This window comes from Lotus japonicus, chromosome 3, assembly GCF_012489685.1.
Source record: "Lotus japonicus ecotype B-129 chromosome 3, LjGifu_v1.2".
NCBI classification, from domain to species: domain Eukaryota; kingdom Viridiplantae; phylum Streptophyta; class Magnoliopsida; order Fabales; family Fabaceae; genus Lotus; species Lotus japonicus.
The window spans coordinates 66,711,469-66,724,266 of NC_080043.1; the positions used below are offsets into that span (position 1 = coordinate 66,711,469).

General features: G+C 44.2%; 1 protein-coding gene across 1 annotated transcript; it reads left to right on the forward strand.

The window, feature by feature from the left end:
• The first annotated feature begins 10,041 nt into the window (after window positions 1–10,041).
• On the forward strand, window positions 10,042–10,935 carry LOC130744554 (uncharacterized). Its single transcript, XM_057596729.1, has one exon. It carries the CDS (start codon window positions 10,042–10,044, stop codon window positions 10,933–10,935), a length of 894 nt encoding a protein of 297 aa, XP_057452712.1.
• The last annotated feature ends 1,863 nt before the right edge of the window (window positions 10,936–12,798 follow it).

Genomic DNA, 12,798 nt, shown 5'->3' on the forward strand with positions numbered 1-12,798 from the left:
AACGGCCCTAAATCCCATACTCATCAACCAAACATTAGAACAAAAAAAAACTAACACGATGAAATCAGAGAAACAAGACAATCTGAATCAAGCAACGAGATGTAAATCAAAGGACACAAATCGAATAAAAGAAGAAGAAACGATTGCATCGACCAGCGAATCAAGCGCAGCAAGACAATATTGAAGGAAGAAGAAGACACAATATAAGCGCATCAAAACTTCATCGTCTTCCTTGTCGATCTTGGATCTCCAGCCACCGTCCTCCCCGCCAGACCACCCAATACCCCACGCGCCTCCATCCCCGTAACCTCCTTTTCCCCCTTCATCAATTCCAATCTCCCGGTCTCCCTGCATCTCTTCCTCCTCATCCCAACCCCCAATTCCAAAACCCATCTCTCTCCCTCCTGCTCCCCCCCCCTCCATCCGACCCGAAATATCATACTCCGGCTTCAGACCTGCACCCAACACCCACACCGAGCCAGTTTAGGACACCGTCAAGTGCGGTCTCTCCTAGATCGTCGCACAAGAACACGACAACACCACGAATCGCTCTCTTTCTCACCAACAACGAGCTGCTTCAGTGATTTGTGGCTTCAAGAAGCTCTCTTTCTAACCCAGATCTGTTCTACCATGGTTTGAGAGAGTGAGTTACTAATTTAGATGGGGTTGGGGAACTAATTAAATGGGTCTTTTAATTTAGGTGAGGGATTAGTTTGAGTTAATTGAGGTTTTTAATTAGTGAGTTAAGGGTTTTTAATTACTGAGTTAGTTTACTTTTTTTTAAAAATAAAAATAAAAATAAATAACACCTAGACTCATTAATCTCATGTGGCATTGCCACATGGGCCACCGGAGCTCCGGCGTTGACCCATAGCTCCGGAGAGATGAAATCCAAACATTTTGGCAAAGGTTAGGGACTAAAACTCACCTTTGCTCCGGCGAGGGATGAAAACCAAAATATGGTAAATATTAGGGACCAAAAACTTATTTAAGTCCAAATAGAACTATTTCCATCCTCTACCACATGATCAAGCTGTGTTGGTACCTTGTACTTTGCTCGCACTACACGGCCCCACACACTATGATGGTCCACAAGGAGCCTCCAACGCCACTTTCTGAGAAGGGCCTTGTTAAAGACATCCCAATCCCTTAGATCTAAACCTCCTAACTCCTTCGGTTTGCACACCGTCTCCCACTTAACCCATGATATTTTGCGAGCACCTTCTGACCCAGTGGGGGGGGGGGAGAATCCAAATGAGATGTTATCTACACATTATAAACTTCATACCAAATGAGATGTTATAAACCCCAAAATTAATTCATAGCAGATCACTCTAAAATGGAATAATCTTTACGATAACATATAATACATGAAAATTATATATGTAGACACACATTGTAGATAAATATCTAATAATTTTTTACTTAGGCCACATATGTTTTTATACATCATGAACTGTAATACCTTCACCATAAGAAATCTCTAACAATCTGGTCTGTCAATTATATTAACAGAGGACGAAAGCAATCTTCATTACATTTATCGTAACTAGAGGTCGATGGGCATGTATGTCAATATAACGGATGACATAGATCAAGTAAAGATGTGTAGCATGGAAATGAGAATTGTTATTAAGACCCCCCACACCTATTCAGACCGAAGGAATTTTCTGAAACCCGAATTACCCCTTTCGAACGCACATTTAACTTGCGTGATGGTCGCAGTTTGAACCTCATTTTCCGAGTGCGACACTAACACACACTGAGAGTGCGTTATTTACGCACTTTGAGAGTGCGTTAAAAACGCACCGGCCATTGACCATGAGTCAACAACCGGTAAAACTCATTAAATGAGTCATTAAGTGCGTCGTTACAACCTAGGGCACCGCAGCTCTATATAAAAGGCTTCCCATTCCTTCATTTTCACACAAAATCTCTCTTCTTCCTTCCCTCCTCTTCTATGCGTTTTTTATGTCTTGTTTTTAGGGGGTTTTGTGTGGTTGGGCTCATGTGAATGTTATCCCCAACATTAGCAACTTTGAGTACTTTGAAAGTGAAATTTCAAATTCAGAGTGCCAAAGTTGCTAATGTAGGGGTGACCATCCTTGCTCGTCCTTTCTTGTTCAAAGCACTCAAAGTTGCAAAATAGAATAGGTCCAAGCTCCAGTAGAAAATGCCCTCCGGCGTCTCCTTTTTGTGATGGAAACATCAAGGCTCACCCAGGCTCAGGTGGCTGCACTGGATCTATCCGGGATGCTGAGGAGGAGAAGACAAGGAAGGGGACCTCAGAAGCCAAGAAAGAGGACCTGAAGAAGAAGAAGACTCCCTCCTGATTGTATCCCATATGGGGGGTCATTGTACTTGTATATGTCAAGTACTAGGGTTAGGACTTAGGGTCTAGGGGTCATTGTACTTGTATGTTCGAAAATTTTGTAATGTATCATCAAAAAATTATGAATAAAGTCCTTTTCTTGGATATGTTTCTATTCATGTCTGTTTCATCATGATTCTGTTTTAGATCTGTTTCTGGTTTGGAGTTACAAATCGCACTCTCATGATGCGTTTGAGACGCTTCTCCAAGGAGCGTCTGAGATGCACCATGGGGAAGCGTCTAGGATGCATCATGAGAGTGCGATTAATTCAGAACTTGTGTAATGTACAGCGACCCTGGCCTTAAAGTTACTGTTTGAACATAGATTTTGTTACACGTCGCACTCTCATGGAGCGTCTAAGACGCATCTTGAGGGTACGATTCAGTCGCACCCTGAGTGTGCGATGTTCGCGCAGCCTGAGAGTGCGTTTATAATGGAACTCTGCAACAGAAACTATTCAGGCAAAACAGAAACATTAAAACAGTAAATGGTACAAAAACAGAAACATGATAAGAAACATAGCAGGTAAATGGTACAAAACACAACAATTGGAGACTAAATTAATCACATCACAACATAACTAAAGTAATTTGTCTTCAATACAGTCATCCATAAATTAATCCTAAAACACTAGACCTAACTAGTCTTCGAGGTAGATGCTTTTCCTTTCTTCTTTTCTGTCAGGGCCACCACCACCATGAGGTGCAACTCCATTGCCACTGCCACTGTCATCATCATCACCTCCATACTCCAAGTGCTGCAGTATGATATCCCGCATGCGCTGGTTTGCCTCGAGGATCCGCTGAGGCGTCTCACTAGGGTCAACTGTGATATCACTCAACTCTCGTAATTGTTCGAGAACATCCTACAACAACAATGAAACAGAATCATAAATTGTAACATAAACAAAATCAAACTAGTCATTAAATTATTGATCCTTACCACAAGAGTTACTGCCACAAGACCTCTTGTTTCAGGAGGGACCACAAAGCGGTGTGAGATTGACTTGTACCACTCAAAGTAGTGAGGCGTTGTAGTTGGAGTGTCAGTATGTTGAGAAGCCACGCAATGAGCCATGTTCTCAAACCTCTCATCAATATCCTTAATAGGGGGAATGTTTGTCGGTGGTAAATTGGGTTGATCCTGGAGCATATGGAACTACCTCAACACACGCTCTGGCAGATATGGGCGGATGATGCCTGAATGCTGAATCCACCCACTGTAAAGACACTTCTGCCGAAAGGGCCAATCCACTCTATGCCCGTCATATGGAGTCAATATAACACAGCTATCCCTAAGGTCATCTAGGATTAGCCTCTTCGCATGCAAGTCCACAGTCCCCCTCTTGGTGACCCTTTTGTAAGCTCGCGAGTCTTTCTCACTGTATTTCCTGTTCAGGTTTCTATCAAACAATGAAGCAGAGAAGTGCTCAAATATCCATGATTGCAATCAAATACTCATACATCAAAATGTGATACCTTATAAATTAAATTACGTTAATTACAATTTAACTAAAATAAGAGTTATAGAATCATACCTGAAACAGATTTAAGTATCCTCCAAGGCTAGTGGTGCAAACTTTGGTGGCGTCCTTCAGCTGGTCATAAAGGAAAGCCAATGCCATGGCGCCCCATGCATACTCCCTAACCTTCTCCAAGTCCATGAACATCCCCAAATATGCAACATCCACCTTGTTGTTTCTCTTCCCACAGAAGATCGTCATCCCCACCAAACGCAGCAAGAAGGCTCTAGCAGCTTTCTTGGTATTCCCTTCCTTAGCCATGTCTTCAGCCACCTTCAACAACCATGTTTAACGAGCATAAGGTCCTAAGGACTTCCGGATCTCCTCTTCAGCAGCTGCTTGTGTAACACCAAGTTGTTTATGCAATACAGTGACTGCTTCCTCACGAGTCAGGACTGGGAGGGAGAGTGAAGAATTTTCCCTTCACAGGAATGTGTAGCAAAGAACTAACATCATCCAGTGTGATGGTCATCTCCCCAAATGACATATGGAAAAAGGATGTCTCCGGCTGCCATCTCTCCACAAATGCTGTTAGCATGGTCTTGACCACAGAGGGAAGGTTGCATGTCAACAAAGGCAATAGACCAGCAGCCTCAACCCTTCCCTTTACATAAGTCAAAAAGCATTTTTTTCACATCGTTATGCTTCTCCTTATCATTCCCAAGCATAGCATTCCCATGGTGGTAGGTTTTTAAGACACCCCTATCAAGCACTTCAGCAGGTTTCTTGTAATGCTTCCACACCTCCAGTGAAATATGTTGCTTGAAGCTCTTCAGCAAGGTATTGTCATAAGGCCCCCCAGGAAATAATATGTCATCATCATCATCTTCCTCACCTTGTTCCGCTTGTTTATCGCCGTCCTCCTCTTCCTCCTCCTCTTCCTCCTCCTCCTCCTCCTCCTCCTCAGTAGAACCTTCCTCCTCTTCTTCACCAGAACTCTCCTCCTCTCCTTCACCAAAACCCTGTTCTGCATCAACCATATCATCATCTTTAGGCTCTTGTACTGGTTCAGGTTCATGCTCAGGCTCAGGCTCCTGTACTGCACTGGCAGCAGTCGTTGCACTACCTGCATGCCTTTTATGGGTTGCCTCGTCACGCCTTTTACGTGCTTATTCTTTCTTTCGTAGGGCGGCGGCTTCACGCTCCTTACATACCGTTGTCGTGGGGGGATTCTCCTTTCGTTGGCCGGTGGCACATTCAAATTCTTTGTTCTTGCCATATCTGAACCAACATTGGAAACATAAGACTCAAAACAGAACAAAAACATAAAGGCATTGAAGCTGTGACAGATAAGGGTCTATGACGTACTCTCAGGGTGCGTCTGTGTCGCCCCTTAAAGGTGCGTCTCTTGCGCACCCTTAAGGTGCGTGCATTCTGAACACGCACCTTCAAGTTGCGACACAGACGCATCTACAAGGTGCGATCAAAACCATAACATAATGGGTCGGGTCACGTAACAAACCTAGGTTTCGGGAAGAATGTTGCAGCAGAGCGTGGCGATGGGGGTGGCGGCGACTCCACTCGGTTGCGGTGTCGCTGGCGGTGGCAGGCGGAGGTAGTGGAGGAGATGCGTGAGAGAGGGAGGGAGATTTTGAATGAGTGAAATGTGTTTGGGGGAGGGGGGTTTCAGAAGTTTGAAGAAGTGGGATAAGGGGGGAAGTGGGAAGGAGGAGGGGAGTTAGTGGGGAAAGTGGGAAGTTTTTTTTAAACAGGGGCATTTTGGACAATTCACCAATTTTGAGGGGTCTGAATAGCTATCGGGGGGGTCTGAATAACAATTCCCAAAATTTACATGCAAGGTGATATTGAAATTCCTATTTCCAGCTGGTTCTAGTTTACTTTAATGATATCATTTCATTAGTACAATGCATCGGAGTGTATGCCGCAAAAATTTAATGTTCAATAAATTTATTTTTGATCAGGAAGTATCATATACGCAAGTTTCATATATTGAACACAATACATATATGATGATCCAAAATGCGCACAAGAAAGGGGGTTGTTTGACTTGCGCCCTTCAAAAACTTAAAGATCCAAACAGTGGTTGATTGTAAGACGGTGACCTACGTCATTTGGCGCAGCGGATAAGCAAGAATAAATGAAAGAGACAATCATACACAAGCTTTTATCTTGGTTTACCCCCAAAACGATAGGGCTACGTCCAGTCCTTGGTAACATCAAGTGTAACGCCCCCGATTTCTCGAGTGTCACACAATAACCAAAGTAACCCAATTTTCATAAAGAATTTTCGTCGATTCAATTATTAATCTTCAATTAATGACAAAGGTTCAATTATTGCGAAACTCTTGAAAACTTAACCAAATTAACTTGCGGAAATAAATAACATCGTAAATCTCGACATTAATTAATCCATGGAAAATAATAAGTAATCGTCTGAAAGGAACCTTAATGTAAAATTACATCAATCCTTTAAAAGAAAATATCCAAATGAAAGAAAATAAATAAAGTTCGGTGCCAACTGGTCTCTCAAGCCCAAAAGTAGAAGTACGAGTCACTCAGCCCAACCCTAGTCGTCCAGGAACTTGTCCTCCATGTAATCCTTCAAGCCCTGGTAGATACCCCCTTGACCATTATGGAACTAGCAGTAAAGCTTCGGAACCTCAACTCATCATTAGTTGGGGCAACCTCGTTCCAAGATCGCCCATCACCTTTGGAAGATTTTCCTCTGGTACAACATTCACCTCTTCCTCCTCTGGCTCCGGCTCGGACTCCTCAGACACTTGCACAGATGATGTCCCAGATTCCATGTCCATAGGGAATTGGAAACGAGGGGGTGCAAACGACATCTTCACCCTCCCGTTCTCAAGCTGCTGGATCTCGATGACTTCTCCCTCCTCGTTGCGACCCGAAAGTGTAGCACCGCCGACATAGATGCGACGTACCTGGTGTGAGTAAGACACCCAGACGTCGTCATTCTCCTCCTCATGGAGTGTCAGCTTCCACGAACGAACCACGCTCGTGATCAGAACCACCTGCCCCCCCCCCCCCAACAACAAATAAACACATAGAGAGGGTCAGATCTAATGCCAGACGCACAAGTAAATCACAAATCACATAATATCACATGAATAAATAAGAATTATAGTTTCATATCTCAGTTAGCAACCTTATAGTTTAGTTAGGCTAACGACCTCACCATCACACAACCACCACATCACCTTGGCCAATCACGATCATCCGCAGATGAACAATCTCGAGGGGACCACACAGTCAACCCACAATTCTCGGGGAGACCACACAGTCAATCCCTAACCCATGACTCAGTCAGGGTCATCACATGGAGACCACACAGTCAATCCATAAATTTCACCCTCGCGTGCAAGCAACCGTTTGTCTCTAGCACTATAGCCATGCAATACTACTTGCAAGCGAAATCTCATTCTCAGGGTATATTAACAATTATCAAGAGTTGATGTATGTTATTAAGTCTTCATATTAATCATGTTCGTCAAATCACATAAAGTTCCACTCCATCCCCACAAGGATGTTATTTCCAACCAACTCTCACATATAACAAGTATTGATCAAACCCTAGAGAGTTTAGGATTCGATCACACCATATCAAATTACATTTAATCCATGTTATCATAATCTCAATAACAAAATCAGCAACAAATCAACCAGCCAACAAGTAGATAGAAAGAAACAAGAAAAATCCGCCGAAACCCTTAAAATAGGGTTCAGCCGTGTCCTCATTAAGCCTAGGGTTTTCCAAAAATTTGATCTTACTTGATCAAGTTTCTCAGGCCAAAATCCAGCAAGGTTTCATCATAAAAATACCATCACATATTCTGATCTAGTGCATGTTATACAACACAAATCAGATCTAGGCGAAATAGTGAAAAATATCAACTTTTGACATGTGATTATCATGGAATCATAGCATCATGTAAGGAGCATGGAAAAAACAGAAACTTCACATAAAATCATGCATAAAGAGAGTTCCTCATCATGCAAATAAACCCCTCATGGTATAACTCACCCAAAATCACATCTTTTTCACATAAAATCATGGATTTTCGACATGTAATCACCTAGACTCTACCCTTACTAGATCCGCCCTCACCTTAGTCTTTGGAATATGAAGGAGAGGATGAAAAGATGAAGTGATTGATCCTTGCTACCACCTTGTTCGAGTTCTCCCTCTTCCCTTGATCTCCTTCACCAACTTTCTCTTCTTCCCTTGCTTCCCTCTCTCTCTCACGCAACTCTCTCTCTTTCTCACGACCTCTATCTCTTTCTTTCCTCTCAAATTTTCTTTCTTCTATTTATTGAAGTTCTAAGGAGAAATCAGTAGAAGGTTTGCTCTCCAGTCTGTTTGTGGAACAAAAAGAAATTCTCCTCCCCCAAAACCCTTGTAAAACCGGCAGCTCCTCTAGTGCATGCTTAGGGTTTTTTTTTCTTATTTTCTAACCCAAGCCCAAATCTAGTGCATTAATAATATTAATTACTAATTAAAGAAAATCAAACCAAAAACCAAAACCCCCAATCCTCATAGGTGGCCGGCGGCCACACCCAAAACTAGGGTTTCCAAAACCCTTTTCTTTCCATCACATGTTTAATTGCAAAAATAAATTAACTATTTAGCTTTATTTAAAAAAAAAACTGAAAAATTAAATAAATAACATAAACCTCTTCTTTTATAATAAAACTCAATCTATTTAAATAAACTAGATTTTTTCCCAAATTAACCAAAGAATGCAAAAAGACATATTTTCTCATCACTTTTCTCAAAGTCACAACCATCATTACTTGGCCTCCAAGAAACACACAAATTACCTTATTTTTGAGGTTCACAACCCCACAAAGTAATCACTTTCAAACACCAGATCTCATTTATCTCAAACTAATGAATTCCACATACATCATCAATCATATGCACTCATTCTTCACTAGAATTTCACACTTGTTATTTATTTCAAATAATAATAATAATACTTAATCAAATCAGGGTCTTACATTAAGATTTCACTAAGGTTGAGTTTCAAGGACTCCTCCTTACAGGTATTCTTCTGTTTGCCTCCTCAAGCAAGAGTATTCCTTAGCAACTGCCTCTCCAGGCATTGAGTATTTTTAAGGCCTCTCCAGGCCAACTATTATTTCAGAACTGCCTCTCCCGGCATTTAGTATTTTTAAGGCCTCTCCAGACCAAGTATTGTTTCATAACTGCCTCTTCAGGCATTGAGTATTCTTTGGACCCTGCCTCTCCAGGCAAAACAAGTATTCTTTGTTAGTGCCTCTCCAGGAAGTTGACTATTCTTCGCTCACTTCCTCTCCATGCATTGAGTATTGTTTGTCTCTGCCTCTCCAAGCAAAAAAAGTATTCTTTGGTCTCTGCCTCTCCAGGCATTATTGAGTATTTCAAGGACTTCCGCTTAGTGATCTTTCTCAAGAGCACTTCTCCTACTTTACAATCTCTTCTGAAAAAAAATAGATAGTAGTAATATGAAGCACCAAGAACTATAAAGTATTATAGATTTACTTTATGTTCTTTTACAACAAAGAAAAAGAAAAATATATCTCCTAAGTGTGTTTCTCCTTGTTGCAGAGGCTGATGATGATGTCTTCTTTTGAGCATTAGCCTCTATATTTTTCTTCAGACGATAGGAATATTTTCTTGAGAGTGCGTCTAGAAATACTTAATTGGGTTAAGATATTCTGATTGAATCCTAATTCATATTTCTAAAAGTATGGTGTTTGGACTTGCAAAAAGCCAACTTGTGGAGTCTTCAAGTCTTCGTAGTTATAGCTCCTGATTTTGTGTGAGTTGAGATTTAGCCGTTGGATGGTCATCACAGAAATTATGGTTGTTGCATTGGACTGGGCGAGACCCCCGGGTCCCTCGCCCAGGGGCGCTGACTTAAGGCGGGAATTACATTAGGGGCTTGGGGCCTTGTCCCAAAGGCCCAACTGGCCCTTTAGGATGATTTAGAGGCACTAGGCCCAACTCCCCCAACTATAAATAGGGGAGGGATACCAACACTACGACAGAGGAATGATTACTTGCAAGAACAACTAGAGTATTATCGTTCCGAGCAGCAGGATGAAGGGGAACGCGAGGCGGAGGTCGTGGCTGAATTCGAGCTGTTCTCAGCGGCAGTAAGGGAGGTTGCCATACCAGATAAGATGAAGAATATTGTACTTGAGACATACAGCGGGAAAGCTGATCCCAAAGAGCACCTGTTATACTTCAACACAAAAATGGTGATCAGTGCCGCTTTGGACGTTGTGAAGTGCAGGATGTTTCCAGCTACGTTCAAAGGCACAGCCATGGCTTGGTTTACCACGCTACCCCGGGGATCCATCACTAATTTCCGTGGCTTCTCATCAAAATTCCTCGTCCAGTTTTCCGCCAGCAAAACCAAGCAGGTGACGATCGAGGATCTCTACAACGTTCGTGTTGTAAAACGATTCAGCGCAGCGTCAGTCAAAATTGAGGAGTCGGAGCCGCACGCCCGTGCGCGTGCCTTCAAGAACGGCTTGCAACCGGGGAAGCTGAACAGCAAATTGAGCCGCAAACCGGCTCGGTCCATGGCGGAGATCCGGACACGAGCAAACACCTACATCCTGGACGAGGAAGATGATGCTTTCAAGCGAAGGCGTGCGAAAAAGGAGAAAGACGGCAAGCTGGGGGACGCTTTGCCGGAAGAAAAAAGGACTAAGGAAAGGGGAGAGAGCAGCAAAAAGCGAGACAGGAAGGTAAGGACAGGAGAAAATACTGCGAAGGATCCATTGTATCCTAGGAGAGAAAACTTTGAGCGCCGCAGACCGTGGCATCAAGCTTACCCTCGCCGGCGAGAGGAGTTAGGAAAGAGTCTTGATGCCCATCTGACGGAGTTGCTTCGAGAGGTCAAGGCAACTCACGCAGTTGAGGAAGGCGAGAAAGAGGCCGACCCGCCCCGAGTGGCGTTGGATAAAACAAAGTGGTGCGAGTACCACCGCTCGGCCGGCCACGACACGGGAGATTGCTTTACCCTGAAGAACGAGATTGCGAGGCTCATTCGAGCAAGACGATCGTAGATGAATGACCATGGAAATCGGTGGAATGGAGAGCGGCAGCAAGGAAACCGGTACAGAGGGGGTCGTCAGCAGGATGACCGCAGGCGAGACGACCGCCGGCGCACGCCAACCGCTGACAAGAAGGAAACACTGGCCACAAGGAAGAAGGGGGCGGAGGAAACCTTTAATAAAGACCTTGAGCCGCCAGTAGGTACAATAAATACAATTGCGGGTGGATTCGGCGGGGGCGGAGATACAGCGTCGGTGAGGCGAAGGCACGTGTGAGCAGTGACATCAGTGCATTAGTACGAAACGCCATTCGGTTTCCAGCATCCAGATACTGTGATATCATCGGCCGATTTCGAAGGGATTAGGAAGCATAAAGACGATCCGGTGGTTATGATAATAAGGATCAACAGCTTTAACGTGAGGCGGGTTCTTTTAGACGAAGGGAGCTCCGCTCTCCGCTGACATCATCTATGGGGATGCTTTTGATCAATTAGGATTGACGGACAAAGACCTGATGCCCTATACAGGAACGTTGGTAGGCTTCCCGGGCGATCAAGTTTGGGTACGCGGATATGTGGATCTGGACACAGTCTTTGGTATCGACGATAACGCCAAGCTACTCCGTGTAAGGTATCTTGTATTGCAGGTTGTAGCATCCTATAACGTCATCATTGGAAGGAATACACTCAATCGCCTCTGCGCAGTAATCTCGATGGCACATCTAGTGGTGAAATATCTGCTGATAAGTGGAAAAGTGGGAAATATTGTAGTTGACCAAAGGAGGGCGAGAGAATGCTACAACAACTGTCTCAGCTTGTATGGAAAGAAAGGAGCTGGCGAGGGGCACATGTGTCATGAAGTTGAGATCATCCAAGGAAATCAGGGCAGGCAAGGGGGGTCAAGGCAGGGGGTTGACAAGAGGATGGAAAGACTAGGGAGCGGTGCAGGGAAGATGGCAGGACGGGTGAGGACGGGCAGTTTACGGAAGCTTGTGCAGAGGAGCGTTGGGCAGGTGTGGTCGCAGACTTAGAAGCGTACAAATTCAGCAGGGGGTGTTGGCGATCGAGCCCAGGCTCACAGTTAGTCAGGAGAGACGTATAGAGAAGCTGGTAGAGGAAAACTTTGACCTCTTCAGCTGGAGCTCAAAAGACCCAGAATTCTGGGAACTGCCGATGTTAAGAAAACCGAGTCTCTCGAGTTCGGGGCGATATGAGGAAAAGGGAAAGGGAATCATGATTCAAGAAATGGACCGGCGCATCGCCCAACAGGGAAATGGCGAGAAAATAGGTGATGAGGCGCGCGAGTGGTCTAAGGACAAAAAGAGGGCAGGATGGCCTACGGGGCGGACACCATGTTGCCTGTTGAAATAGACAACAGCTCGTGGTGAACAGCGCTGCGTTTTGAGGGCGAGAACTCTGCCAACATGGCAGTAGAGTTAGATTTGTTGTCAGAAACACACGATGAGGCTCGCATCAGAGAGGCAGCAATGAAACAGCGAGCTGCGGCAAAGAATGACTCAAAGGTGCGACTGAGGGCAATGCAGGAGGGGGACCTGGTGCTAAAGAAACGAACCGGGAACACTGGGAATAAGCTGAGTCCAATCTGGGAAGGCCGCTACAGAATTTTGAAGGCCTTAGGGAAAGGGAGCTTATCACCTAGAAAGCTTGGACAAAAGGAGAGTGCCCCGTTCCTGGAACGCGGCGAGCCTAAAATACTATTACAGCTAAGGGACTGACAAGGAGCTGGTTTCGGCACGAGGACAATCAGCCAAGCGCGCCTCGCAAAGATTGAAGGTGTATAGATAAAGATACATTCTTGTTCTCCATTTTGAGAGTCTGTTGGCCAATGCGCCTGAATGGTAAAAACAAAGACACA

Excerpts from the sequence above, each read along its gene's own strand:
- LOC130744554 (XM_057596729.1), top strand. The coding sequence starts at position 10,042 with ATGAAGAATATTGTACTTGAGACATACAGCGGGAAAGCTGATCCCAAA.